This window comes from Rhineura floridana, chromosome 1, assembly GCF_030035675.1.
Source record: "Rhineura floridana isolate rRhiFlo1 chromosome 1, rRhiFlo1.hap2, whole genome shotgun sequence".
Taxonomy (NCBI): Eukaryota; Metazoa; Chordata; class Lepidosauria; order Squamata; family Rhineuridae; genus Rhineura; species Rhineura floridana.
The window spans coordinates 213,530,036-213,545,216 of NC_084480.1; the positions used below are offsets into that span (position 1 = coordinate 213,530,036).

Genomic DNA, 15,181 nt, shown 5'->3' on the forward strand with positions numbered 1-15,181 from the left:
CGGCTGGGCTCTCAGCGCCTCCTGCCTCCGCTGCCATTGCTGGGACAAATCCTGCAACGCGTCCCACATCTGTTTAGCCGACGGCTCATCTCTCACACACATCAGTTGAGAATCCGATAGAGCCAAGATTATAAATGCCTGCGCCCTCTGGTCTCGACGCTTCCAGGCCACGGTCGGTACCGCCGGGGTTTTTTCCTCAATCACATCCCATAAATCCTCTGTTATCAGCAAAGCCCGCATCCTCGGCTTCCAGCTGGCAAAATTCTTCTCATTAAGTCGTTCCATCGGCAAGCCTCCCCCAGACAGGTTTACAGCCATGTTGCTCACCTCCGTCTGGTACGATCAATCAAGCTGCCCTCTCTGGAACTCCGTCTGCCATTCAGACCAGCAACTTACTCCGGTGTAATGCGCTGTGGAGCGTAACCATTCTCTGCTACCACTGTTGGCTTGTGTGCGTTGTTGTGTGAAACAGCATACATTACGTTGGAGTTAAGTTGAGCAAGAAGACTTCTTCAGAGCATTTAAATCATGTAAGAGTCTTTATTGAAAGACATTAAGGCCAGAGGCTTAAGAGTAAATACATATAGAGATTCTTCAGTCACCCCCCCTTCTGGTACATCTCTCTCCATAGATGAACACAAAAGACAGCCTCTCAGCTCTGAGGCATAATTCAGAAGAACAACAACTCACATAGACTCTGTTACAACTTTCCCAGCTGTTATCTCCCGTTACCATGACAACCTGTCTGACCTTCAAGTCTGCTCTCTCAGGCCAGACATGGCAGATAAGACTGCTTCTCAAAACACATGCTTGTAACTTTCCAGACCTGATGAAAATATCCTTAGGCAGTACAGCCTAATGCCAACAGCCCCATCCCCCATGAAGCCCCTGGAGCCCTTGGCCCCCTCCTCGGGAGAGCTGGAGATCGCTTTTGCCACCCCTTCGCTCCAGCCGCTCGTAGAGCGAAGTGGTGGGCTAGAGCACCCTGGAAGCCCAGGGGTGGATCAGAGAGAAGCCAGCCAGAGTGGCAAAAAGGGGAGGAGAGCTCAGGTAGCCCGGCAGCAGCTGGCAGGGGGTGCTGCCAGGCAAGGCACCGAGCAAAAGGGGCAGCAGGCGATGGAGAAGGAAGAGGTGCCAGTCGTCCAGGCGCCCCTTCCCCCTCTCCAGAGTACATTCAGCATCCTTTGGTTAGGAACCCCTAGCTCCAGGCCAGGATTTCATTCTTGCCTGCAACCTTCTGCTCTCTCTGCTAATTGAGACTTGCCAGCCCTGTGTATCTCCAGAATGTTTACTATGCATAAAGGCAAAAACACATACATTCGTTTTTGTGTTATATCGCAAATACAAGCACACAAAAATACAGGAATTATTGGCATATCAGCACCACCACCCCCGCCGGCCCTGCTCCAGAGTGGTGAGCGGCAAGGAACTCCATTACACCCACAGGAAATTCAGACTTTTGCTCTGTTACAGTCAAGCGCATGCGCAATATTGTGCTTCGTTGCAAAGGGGAGAGGAGCATACTTCATATTTTGCAGACCAATTGGCTGATAGGGGGGAGTGTTATGCACGGAGCTGGGAAAAAGCAAGAAGAAGTATGGGTCCTCCCGCTGCGTGTGCGGGCGCAAAAAAAAACATTTTTTTTAATTGGGAAAGAGTGATCAAACAGGCAAAGTGAGGACTGTCAGATGACGAACCAAATATGGAAAACGTGGATTATCCCGCTCCGTTTGGATGAGCCCTAAGGTCAACAGGACCTTAGGACCTAAGACTCCAAGTTTCAGGTTGTAGCATTCTCTTTCAGAATTGTAACTAGGGTCATTTCTGACAATGGGACAAAAATACCTTATCTACCACTCCAGAGATGCAACTAATCTGACATAATTCAAGAGAAACATTTATGTCTCGTACAGATCTCAACAGTTGCCACTATTGATGGAGAATAAAGTTCAGTGCATTTAAGGGGAATAAATCCTATGTGGTCATATTCTGCTGTTGGGTAAATGCAAATCGCCAACTATTGCATATTATACATGGACTTCTGTCATACTGTAGCTGATTTGTGAGGACCTCTTTCAACACTGGTGACCTACTTTTTTCTTTTCCTACAACACTGCTTTAGAAAGAATTGTTATGATACAATGATGATTATTCCATGCCAAATGCTCTTTTGGTTAGGAGGTCACCAACAGCATATCTAAATACTTGGATATTGCCCTATACACTCCTCCTTAAGAATCAATCTATGTGAATGTGGGTGGCAGGGGGGTATTATTTCTGAGTAAAGTTGCATAAGATTGGACTGGAAGGAGCAAGTGGAAAAGCTTAATAAACATCTCTAATCTTGCCTCTCTTTGAAATAAATACAGCTAGTGATAGAGTTATTTTTCAGAATATTAAAATACTCCATTGGGCCATCCTTTTGTGCATGCCATCTTTTCCCAAATTCCCTTCACCTCCCAAAACTGTCTGCAGCAAAGCTGCCTCAATAAATATTGTATTGTCCTAGGATGCTTTTATACCTACTCATAAAAGTATTGTAACAATCAGGACCACCTTTAGACTTAGCTGGAGATAATTTGGTCCGATGTGCTGTGGGAGTGCGGTATATATTACTCATCTCCTGCCCACAAGTTTCTTGTTAAGTTGCCTATTAAGTCCCCAGGGTGATTTTGTGCAGACTCCTGAAAACATAATACTCTCCCAGTTGCTTGTGTCAGGTCACAGAATACAATCTTTTGAGGAGATGCTGTGCTTCTGATCAGGCCTTGGGTAATTTTGCCTCCATCTATGTGCTTGCTCAGCCAGGTCAGAAATGGCACACAAGTAATTGGTGAAGTGCAATATTTAATCAGTTCAGATGCATGTTCCAATTGCTTTGAAGTGCCCTGATGAATTTGGCATCAGTTTGACAAAAATGTTCATGTTGCACATTCAATTTATGTTGTGACTGTACTTGAACATTCTTTGCTCAGATATATGCTGGCATCACTTCATCAATCCACTGTCACTCTGGAGTCACATTACACTGGGTATCAGTATAAGATGCAACAGCTAGGCCTTAAAGTCAACTTTTTAGAATAATACGGAACTGTGGGATTTGTTTATTTTAATATTTATGAATCACCTGTTTGCCAATAGCACTCAGGACAAATGCACAAAATGTGTAAAAACAGTATACTGTCAAACAGCAATAAAAACACCAACAGTGAAATCAAATAAGTACACAGTCACAAACAGCAAGGAAGAAAAGCAGCATTAATTGCCTTCAAGTGCCCCCACAGCCTGGCAGAGCAGGTAAGGTTTCTCCAGTTTTTAAAAATTGTGCAATGTGTTTTCGGTGGCCTCTCAAAGGAGGGCATTGCACATCTGTGATGCCACCACTGAGAAGACAATGCATTCTTACTGGACTTCCTCAACATTGGATGGAGTTATGAAAAATCAGTGGTGGGTGTGAAATCAACAAATCATGCTTTCCATTCAGGGATGCTCTGACATTCAAAAACAATGGGCAGACTTTTAGTTTAGATGTCTCTTGGTGGCCTCACAAGGTATAGGTTTTCCATCTAATATTAAGATGGCAGAAACAATGGTTAAACTTCCAGCTACTAGATACATAAAAATAACTGGAAAATAAAGCAGCATTTCTTTTAATGTCCCCTCCACACTTTGCTTTGGTTAATGCAAGAAATCAGCAAATGGCTTTTGGGAAGAATTACATTTTGGAACACTTTTCTTCTTCATTCCTACAGCTAAGTCAAAGGCCTACAGTAGAAGAGCTGCGTGAAAGGAAAATTCTCATCCGCTTTAGCGATTACGTGGAAGTGGCAGATGCTCAGGACTATGATAGACGGGCAGATAAACCATGGACACGACTCACGGCTGCTGACAAAGTATGTAGCTTAGATTAAAGTCTTGGTGTTGAGCATTGGTCTAATGCTGGGATAGTCAGTGTGGAACTACCAGGACCATCAGCCCCAGCCAGCATGGTAAATGGTCAGGGATAATGGGAGTTGTGGTCCAGCAACACCTGGAGGGCACCATGTTGGCTACCTCTGGTCTAATGTGATGTTGCATGGGGAATCTGTGACCAAAAAAACCTAGTCAAACTTCCTTCCATAGAAGTAACTTTGGATACAGTCTGGGTTAGAGAATAAGGATGGACAGATCAGTCTGTTTCCAGTCAATGTCACTTTCACATCTGTCCATGCGCAAGTCAATTCCATTCCATGTTTGGATTACTCTATGATTTCTTTAATGTATACAAAGATTCATATTTAGATATGTATTTTTGAACATATTTTCTCTCAAAGTATGCATTTCTAAGTGTGGGTTATCTTAACATACACAACCGCATAACAAAATTCAAAGAAGTGGAAAATCCAATGGATAACTGTGTTCTGACCCATACACTAGTCTGGGAGGGGTGGATCAGTTCAGTTTACATTGGAATTTGCAAAAGAATAAATTCCTCAAGCATCCCTGTTGGAGACGATGCCAGAAGTGTTTTTCATATGCTTTTCTTGCAGAGTCTTTTATTTTATTTTATTTTTGGTCATAAACATTAGCTTGCATTTTTTTATATTTGCATTAATTCCAGTAAAATCAGCGGGATATTTACAAGCTTGGCATGAAGGAAATTAAGCCTGTAATTCTCTGAGAAAAACCTTGTTGATAGCATTTACATGTATTTTTTGCTGAACAATTCCATCTGATGATACATTTTGCAAGCTGTTTCTGCACGTGACTCCAACATGGGCCTGTTTACATGCCCAGAAAATCTGCGTCTGATGCTTTTTGCAGATCCTTTTAATTTGGACCATTTACTTGACGTTTTACTCAACGCGCATGCATTCTACTGCTTTTGCCTTTAACTCCAGATTAAATGGATGCGACAAAAACCCAAAATTGCTTTTAAAATCCGCACCTGCTTCTACCGTGTATTACCTTTGAAGCCCCTTTTCTGGCTGTGCAGTTTCTTCGCCATTAGATCCTCCCTTTTCCCCACCCCTTTAACTGTCTCTGGGCATCATTTTGTTCCCTGCGGTTGACGAAGCCACTTCCGGTTGCTCTTGCCTTCCTTTCTCCCGTTTACTCCCGCTTCCCCCCCCAATACATTTCCTCCCTCGGTCCTTTAAACAAAATCACATTTCCCACCCCTTCATCGAGGGTAGCAGGGCTGGAGCTCGTAAAATTCCTTCCTCAGAGCTGTGGTTTTGGCGCTGTTGATTACATCTAGTGTGTGTGTGAGAGAGTGAGAAAGTGTGTGTGTGGAGGACCTCTTCTGCCTCATAGCATCCCTCCGCTCCCCCCCCCAAAGCTGATCTCTCCCCCCCCCTCAGGCTGATGCATGCACCCTTATCGCAGTCACGGTGAGAGGAGGCTGGTGAAGGCACCGCTGGGGTAATTTATAAGCACCCAAAAGTGCAGGGGAAAGGGGAGCTGCCTTGGCATCTCATCCCAGCACCTGCTCCACTCACAGAGAGCGATAATATTAAACGGTCAATGCTTCCTTTAGTAGCTGCTTTTAATGTCTCTCTAAAGATAATTGTTTGGCGTTTTTTATGTTTCCCAGAACGCATGCTGAGGCTTGTCCTGGGGTGCCAAAGGCACACCAATCTCACGCAGGGACAGACTAACAGCCATGGGTGGGAGCGATTCCCTTTGAAGCGCCTATTCCTTCGTTTAGGGAAACACAGCCCCTTCCCCGCCTCCGCAGTTAACATGCTAATGTGCGGGTGTGGCAACAGGAAACGCTGATAGCAATAAACGCACACGCTTGTGAATGCTACGAAGAAAAACAGCCAATTTATTCGTAGCGAGGGTGGAAGTATGTGAACTGTCAAAATCAATTGCGATGGAAAAAGCAGCATTTTCAATGTGGATCTGGGGTCCCATGTAAGCAAGCCCATAGAGAGCTAAGATAAGAAATAATTCAGTGCTTACTTTCCATGGCACTCGGGCTTGTCATATAGTCAGCCACTGAGTGAAAAGATGTTAGTACAGTCAGTGTTTCTTAAGGTTTTGTCCATGATCCTTCTTAATCTCAGTGCTCTTTTCTTGTCTGGTTTATGTACCATGTATCTTCAGATATAAAGAGGGGGCTTCTACCTCCTTCGTCCTTGCCATGCACCACCTGTGTTTGAAGACTGAAGCTGAAGAGGGAGACAAACATAGGAAGCTGCCCTGTAATGAGTCAGATCATTGGTCCATTGAGCGTTAATACTCTCAATACTCTCTGGCAGTGGCTCCACAGGGTTTCAGTCAGGAGTCTCTCCCAGCCCTACCTGAAGATGTGACAGATTGAATCTGGGACCTTCTGCATGCAAGGCAGATGCTCTCCCACTGAGATATGGACCCTTCCCCAAAGATGTGTGTGCTTCAGTGTAGGAAGACAGGATAGAAGTCACTAAAATAAATTAAAAAATGAGATAGAGGTTTTGGGGGGATGTCTCATGCTGTGTGCAGTCATCCCACTTTTGTCTCTGATTTTTTTAAAAAAGTTATGGAGGGTTTAATAAAGTTTTTCAAAACTGCTGAAACGGAACAGAAATGACAGAAGTGTGAGAAATGGTGCCGCTTTTGAACCATGCCCTGATCTCTTAAAAACTATTGCCTTTCTCCAGCCAGAGTTGGAGCTGATTTCTCAGTTGGATTTGATCTATCAGGACACCATCTAGCCTTTCAAGTCCCCACTGATTGTGTGGCATTCTGCCATCACAAAGCCAATGGCGAAAAATAAGCAGCACAGGAAATGACACCTGTCGTTATAAATCACTCAACATAATATATCACTCAACATTTGTGTGCCAGAAGAAGATATTATGTACACTCTTCCAGATAGTTCACCTTTGCTGCCTGGTCATCCCCCTGCAGTTAGTGGCATGTCTATTCCTGTCTGTGAGAATACCTTATCACAGCTTGGAGGAAAGTCAAACTGACAAAAGAAGGCAGTTAATGAACTTCAGTATCTGCCCATGTTCCTGACAGACAAGATTTGGTTTTGTGTTGATAAACGTGACACCTTTTTTGAAAATCCTTTTACAGTATTCAATTGAATAGCAGAAATTAAAGTCTGGTCTGAGGTTGTTGCATTAACACCAGGAGGGCCAGGTTGTAGGGTTTAAGTAGTGAGGACTTTGAAGATGTCAAAGTGAAATGAATCTTGCATAACTTCTCTACTTTCAAAATCAGAAAAGCATATAGGACCCAAGAACAAAACTGTGATTGTTAAGGGTAGGGGGTGGACACGTTTTGGAACTGGTATGTGTATAAAAGAATTTTATTTAAAATTTCATTAAAAATAGTTGGTAGAAGTAAAGTACCAATTTGCCACATGTGGAGCCATTTTGCCACATGTGGAGAGTGGCAAACATGTTGGACACCAAGGCCCTATTTGATGCAGAAAATCCAAACTGAAAGGATCCCAGCAGTGGCTGTCTAGCCTCTGCTTGAAGCCGTGTAGTGAAAGAGAATTGGTTCCGCTGTCCAGTTGCTCTTACCATCAAAGCTTTTCTCCTAACATTCAGCCAAAGTCTACCCTGCTTAAGCCCATTAGATGAGCAGTAGAGAATGTGGCAGATCAACACCATACATTGAAATCACAGTCAGTGCACATTTAAAGCACATAACATCCCCCAAAGAATCCTAGAAACTGTGGTTTCCCCCTCACAGAGCTACAATTTTCCAGCACCCTTAATAAACTACAAGTCCCATGATTCTTTAGAGGAAGTCATGTGCTTTGTACGTTGGATGTGCTTTCTCACTGACAGGCAATGGGAATGTAGGAAGCTGCCTTATACAGAGTCAGACCATTGATCCATCTAGCTCAGTCTTATCTACACTGATTTCCAAAGGCTGTCCAGGGTTTCAGATGGGACATTCCCAACTCTACCTGGAGACTGAACTGGGAACCCTCTGCAAGCAAAGCAGTTGCTCCACCCCTGAGCTACGTTTACTTAAATGACACCTAAAGTGCTGGGCTGACCCGTCCTACAAGTGGGTAAAGGAAACCAGCAGCAGAGGATCTGAGATATCCAATGACCTGTGTGGCAGGATGAAAGTGAAGGCAAAGTGGTATATGTGTAATGTGTTTTCTTTTCTAGGACATTTTTTTAAAATCCCTGCCTATTATTTCCAATGGGATGGAACATACATAAGCCAGCTCTAAGGCTGATGTATGCTTCCCCCTCTATTGTATGGATGTCAGCGGACTTGAAATATTATGGATCCAAAAGAAGCCCCTGCATGCCCCCAGTCCACCCTAGCACATTCCTTTTTGCCTTTACCATTGTTGGAGCTCCAGTGTTAGTCAGGCAAGGCCTGCAGGGTTTTTTGCAGTTCCGAGCCTCACATAGTCAGATCTCCCTCTTTGAGGGTAGACCTCTCTCAGCAGAGAAGGTGCCCAGATAGCGCAACTTTAACAACAATCTAGTGAGCCAAGAGGAAAATGGTATTTAGTCATTGGTTCTGCAAAGCAAAGTGGGCTAAATCCAGATTGGGGAAAGGCAAAGAAAGTAGCCAGTTATACCAGCTTGGCCAACAGAGGATAACTGCACTTTCCCACGTTGACTACATTTGTATGTATCACACCAGTGAATAGAATTAACTAGATTTTGATGGCTGGATGGCTATCAGGTTCTGTGATCCTCCCCTGGATTAATAAGGTCTGGTAAATTAATGGAGAAAGGGTCACCACATGTGTCAACTCTGACAGACTTTCAAGAACTGTTTAAAAGTTGTCTTTTTCCCTCTGATCATTTTTCTTGTGCTGGGTTCTGCTCTTGTTATCGTACATTTGTTCTCATTTGGGGGCATTTACAAATAGAACTACAAGCCATATTTCCACATTATTTATGAGGCCGTCATCTTCAGGGTGGCATGCCTCATTTGCAACATACGCCTTCTGTCATCTAATTATTTTAGATCATTTCCCTTTTCATAAAAAGACAGCAATCCTATGCCTGTATCATTGGAGAAATGTCCTCTTGAACTGTGGGACTAACTTCTAGTAAACATGCATGGCTCCAAGTGCATAAGACACTGGCAGATAAGTATAACAAGTATACCAGGCTGCTAGAATGTGTCACAGCATGTTTTGAGTGGTGGCTGTAGCAACCCTGCAAGTGGCTGACCACTTTCCACTGGCATCGTTTGGGCTCTTCCATTCATTATTTAGAAAAATGCATGGATATTCACATTGCTTTTCAGCTGCATAGTAACATCTTTCTTTTTGTCCTCTGCAGGCAGCAATTCGCAAAGAGCTCAATGAGTTTAAAAGCACTGAAATGGAAGTTCACGAACTAAGCAGGCATTTAACAAGGTAAGATGAAGTTTTTTAAAAGAATGACTGAGAGGAATGATGATTTCCAATATAAGCATTGGCAACATAAAGCTCATATGACCATTTTTTAAATTAAAGTTGTTCATTGTTAATGCATATTTTATCTTGTAAACTGTTGATCTGTAGTATGACTCAATATAAGGCTTGCAAAAGCCTTTGGCTATATGCAGTGAAGTTTATTACTACATTCAGTGCTTCATTTCTGTAGAAACCAAACATGGCAGAAAATGTGACATAGGTGGTTCCCTTATTATTATTATTATTATTATTATTATTATTATTATTATTATTGTTGTTGTTGTTGTTGTTGTTGTTATCATTATTATCATTATTATTGTTGTTATTATTATTATCATCATCATTATTATTGGTTTAGCTATGGAGAATTTCCTAGAATGTCCTCTATCAATAATCAAGTTTTACACATTTGATTCTGAAAATGCTGATGTACCACTCAACTTTGTATCACAAAATTTAAGAACTTAAGAGGAGCCCTGATAGATCAGACCAAGGACCTACATTTCCCACGGAATACTATTTTTTAACATAAATGACCAAATATACTGGGAAATCCCACATTTATTTGAACCCAAGATCCTACCTAACCCTGTGAGATGAACTGTCAGAACTTGGCTTACATGGAGATGTGTAGTTCCCAAAATCTTGTTTTTTCTGCTGTTGAGTCATTCTTTTAAACAAACTCCCAATAAACCCCCATTATAAAATCCTTAGGAAGGTAATGAGCTCTGTGCACCATTATGGTAACGAGTTATGCACAGACTAATATATGTATGTGTTGCTTTTCTTGTGTGGCACAGTCACAATGACTTCAGATATAATGGTGTAACCTCTCCCTCCCCAGGAACACAGCTTGGCAGCCCATCCACTACCCCTAATCTGGTGTCCTCCAGATACTATGGGCAACAACTTCCATCAGCCCCAGCCAGCATGCTGATGTAGTTGTAGTCCAAAACATCTGGAGGGCACCAGATTAGAGACGGCTGCTGTACTCTATCCTACCTAGCTAGATGAATTGTTGAGTATCCATTCCCACAGCCACTCACAGCTCACCTCTGCATGCCTCTCAGGGCTGTTTAGATATTAGGGGTGGTATTCAGTGCTAGTTCTACTCAAAGTAGATCCACTGAAGTTAATAGAATGACTTAGGTTCATCAATTAAGTGGGTCTACTTTGAGTAGGGCGTAGCTGAGTACAACCGTAGGTTTTTGTTGGCTATTTCAGATCAAAGGATCTGCCATTATTCTGAATACCTGATAAAATGTAACAATCAAACTTTTGACTCATGAGTCCCACACATGAGTCCCTTTCTTCCCCCTTTCTTCCTTTTGTTTTTTAGGTTTCATAGACCATAGAACTTGAATACTCCGCCATCTTCAAAACATAACTGAAAAGAACCATAAGTGCTGGTATCGTTCACTTCTCTGTTACGTACAAGGTAAATCTTCTGGACTGCCTTTTTAAAATCAATAAAAAGAAGAGGAAAAAGGGAAACAATGTTTTTCTGTACTTGGTAGAACTACGTCATGAGACCTGTTGGCACAACAGTCAGCTACTGAAGCCACTGAAGGCAAGAATTAAGCCAGAGGATGGCACTCATATTTAAAATTCTGCTGTGTGGACTCCTTATCCTCATCCAAGATCAGCCATTGATGCATACTGTTGGTGTTGACTTGGGCATAAACACGCTGAACAACAGCTTGGACAAGGCCTACTATCCTTCTAGATCAACACTTTGACCAAACACTTCTTTATGTTTGAGAGCACCTTAGAAAGATGAGGGGAAAGGCAAAGACCCACTCTAGGACCTTTGACACTTTCCAAGAATCATCCCTGGAGGATCTTTTTGCTGGCTGGCTGGCTGGCTGTCACCCTTTTGTTTTGCAAGGGAAACACCAGGAAGATTCCTTGTCATCCATCTCTTTTGTTCAATTGACTCCTTTGCCGCAAAAAGCAATTTTTGAATTGATTACAGGTACAAGGTTATTCGGTAACGAGCTTACCTTTACAGACAGAACAAATCAGGCTGCCTTCTACCTTACTTGGTACTTCCTGTTTCATTTGCACCTGTGTAGAGAGGCTGGATGGCATAGCAGCTCTGCCAGTAAACCAACTTAATATAGCACATCAACATTATTCAGATGCCACTGATTCTGCAAGGTGCAACGCAAAGAAGAAATGAGCTCAAAATCGTTGTATGGCTGATTTTACTCTGTATGGGGTTCTTTATTTATTTATTTATTTTTAAGAGCTGGGATTTCTGTTATGCGGGACACTACCTGGTGTAAATAACAAGATATGTTGTTACGAATAGCCCAGCATTATAATGAGAACCAAAGCATTTGGTAAAAAGCTAGGGAGTGGGCTTGGTTGTTTGTTTGTTTGTTTTAAGGTATTGGCTTTTTTCTTAACTAATTGGATGATCCTTGCACATTGGAAAGCATTAGTATTTGAAAGCACTTTGGCTAGGCCCACTAGCATCAGAATGGTTGTTTGACTCAAATTAAGCCTATTTTATGCCTCTTGGCGAGAAACCTCATCCACTTTCAAAAGCTGAACCCTTAGCATGCCCATCCCAAGCAAAGTCAGAGAGATGGTTCTCACACTTTTCCAGTGGGGTGAGAACATAACGATAATGCTGTGTATTCATTTGCTTTTGAAAATTTGTTCAGGTACAGGTAGGTATAACTTTTCGTTTCGTACAGAACACCTGCATTCTATCCTCGCCCTATGAAAATTATCACCGTAGAATTCCATTCAAGGATAGTCAAACTGTAATATGGAGACTGCTTAGGTTGAGAAGGCCCTCTCTCTTCCTTAGTCTCATTCAGTAAAAACAGGCCTGTCTAGTTATGCATCTGGTCATCCTGAGAACAAGGACTGGAAGGTGAAAACAAATCTCTACATTAAATTAAGGTGGGGTGAGGGGACACTGTGAAGAAATCTGGAGGAAATACATGGTTTCCCCACATGCACATGCATGCTCACACTGGTTGGCACATCAGGTGGGTGGGCAAGTAGCTGGACACATTTCTGAACATTCCAGTTCTTCAGTACTTTGTATTTGTCAGCAGTTGTGGGATAGCATGCCAGGGGCTTTACCAGTTTGGTTATGGGTCTGTTGTCTTCAGTGAAGCACAGGACAAAGCTTATTACTTTTTTTCTGAGTGGCTAGGAAGAGCTGTATGAGACAGAAAAGGGCTGGTGTGCTGATTTATCTCTTGTGTGCCTTCCACTTAAAATATAAATTATGGCTACACATATAAACTATGCTAGTAGAACATTTCCTACTAACAATAGCAGATGCCACATTCTGCAGTAAAATATAACCCTTCCATAAGAAAGTATATCAGTAACAATTGGCTAAATCTGAAGTACAAAGTGTTACCATTTAACTCTGTTTTATGGGGATAGTAATGCAATTGGTTGAAGAAAACTACATGCTAAGTCTTCTCACACATTGCTGCCAAGATTAATTTCCGAGTGGGCTGAGCTATCAGCTTCGCTCCAATGTTTGCGCTCTGTATTTTCAGATTTGGAACACATACTATTTGGGAACATATTCACTATATGACGCTTGTATCTTTCAAGACACAGCACTCATTGCAGAGATATCCATGTGCAAAAGGACACCCTCCATGACTAGTACTCATGTGGTGGTGCTTCGGAGATCCCCATTTGCCTTACGTTAAGATGCCAATAAACTGATCTGGGAATGGCTGTCCATGCTGTGTTGCCATTGTACCCACTGGTACATTTGGAAATAGATGGGTTCACTCAGCCAACCCTTAGCTGCTTCCTTTATCTGCATACCGTGGGATATCATGTGGAACAATAATTTACACTTGTTTTCTGCAGAGACTCAGATCCCTAGCATACTTGTATGTGCAAAACACCTCTTCCAAAGGTTCAGTGTCCCTATCATAAAAAAAGGTAAATGACTGAATCAGGGCAAAACACTGTATTCACTTCCAAAAAGTAGTCGTAAACAAATAGATATTTCTTTTCCTTGTAATGTAAAATGCCTATTTATTCAATGAAGTCCTCATATGAAAAATTGCTTACTTTTCATGTCTGCATAATGCCTGTCTTTTCTGGGCACAGCTAGTCAGCTAAATGCCATGCTGTTCCTCCAACATAATGATCAGATGGCTGGAAACTGTGTGCTCCCCTATGAATGTCTAATGCAACCCTTTCCATCTCTGAAATAGATGGGCTGTACTGTCAGACCGCTCCTATTCATTTCAATAGGGTTTGCATAGGCAATGTCTCATTTATTTAACAAAACGGGAAACCCCTTCTTCCTAGCACGAGCAGTGAACTTTTTCATTCACTTCAATATGCCTCTGTTATTCACATGCAGATGAAGGTTATCTCACACACAGCTGCAATTTCTCTTATTGTGTGGACAAAACCATTTCTCCCCTCTCTCAGTATCTGTCAAAGGGCAGTGATTTAAAAGGGCACAGATGATATTGTTGCCTATGGCAAACAGGGTTGCAAATTATTCCCTCCTCCAGCCTGTTCATCCAGCTGAACTTTATTCTTGTGTGAACGGAAAAGCAAGGACAAGGTGTATGGGCCGCTTGCTTCTGCACCTCAATTGTTCTGGAATCAGTGCATTTTCCAATTACTCTCCAAGTCAAGTGGATGTACATAGTTTTGTCTTTGTATAGGAGTGGATGTGGTGACAGTCAAGCCTGTGATCTTCCAGTATTGTAATTTAACAGATTATGGCTGTATGGAAAAGAAAAACAGAACAAAATGTAAATACCTAGAGGAAACACTAAAACTGGATCTCTATGTCCTAGGGTTTTGTACATATTGAAACTGCATGGTATTTAAATTGTCTCTGATGTATGCAGTTTCTTTAAAAAATCATTTTAAAAGAAAAAAGTGTCTTGTTTCTTGTCTTCTATCAATGCTGCTATTATTTTTGATGCAGTGCTGCAAGCAAATGGTAGGCTGCGGGCAAGTGACATCTAATTCATTTGTTTAAAATATGTGTCTCAATACAAGTAACAGTAATAAAACAACAGAACAAGCTAAGAGGGTAGAGGGCAAAAGGATGCTAGCTAAAAGCCCTGAGGGGTCTTTCCAAATACTCTGCAGAATTGCCTCCTATCAAGCACAGGAAATGTAGCCAGGAACACAGATAACCTGGAAATGTAAATCAGCATCATTTGAGTGACTTCTTTGGGATTCTGGCTGTTGAAATGTGGTGATGATCTTGGCTCTACACTCCTGTTGAGGTTAAATAAGGGTTAGCAGAGGCCAACGCTCTCAGAACGTAAGTAAAGTTTATCTACCATCAAACTAGAGTTTCTGAAGAAAAACCCACTTACTATGTATGTTATTCTAGTCAGAGAGATGGGCCGGTGCTTCCCAGAGGTTATACCACCTAACGTGAACACATTTCTTTCTAATACCAGCATGCAATTCTCTACATTGTAGCAGTTCATGAAATTGCTAATTGAGCATCAGTAAAACAAATGGAGTGTTATGTGGCGTTTTAAACAGGATATGTCTAGACAACTCCAGTTCCTAAATGAAGAACAGAGCTTTCAGTAGCCTACCCTGATGGTGTAACCCCAAACAAGCTCACCCGTCGTTCTTAATTTGATCAAAGTCAAAAATCACCGTTTCCATTACATCACATCCTGATGGCTACTAGTCTTTTTTCACGTACTTACGCATTTTGGGTAGCTCAACATTTTTTAACAACATTTCCCTCATTTACCTTTAAAAACAAGCACCCACGTGTGCAAGCACATGCCTACAATTTGTGTGTATGGCGTGGGAGGCCGTTCATTCCTCTGG

General features: G+C 42.2%; 1 protein-coding gene across 8 annotated transcripts in view; it reads left to right on the plus strand.

Annotated features, from left to right (window-relative positions):
• The window catches only part of PHACTR1 (phosphatase and actin regulator 1), a 394,372-nt gene extending 380,181 nt beyond the window's left edge, over nt 1-14,191 (plus strand). For all 8 annotated transcript variants that reach the window (XM_061592136.1, XM_061592151.1, XM_061592119.1 and 5 more), the window contains 3 exons: nt 3,753-3,893; nt 9,246-9,322; nt 10,701-14,191. In XM_061592136.1, the coding sequence (XP_061448120.1) occupies nt 3,753-3,893; nt 9,246-9,322; nt 10,701-10,716 (234 nt within the window). In that variant the 3' untranslated portion in view covers nt 10,717-14,191. The remainder of the gene's footprint in view (nt 1-3,752; nt 3,894-9,245; nt 9,323-10,700) is intronic.
• The last annotated feature ends 990 nt before the right edge of the window (nt 14,192-15,181 follow it).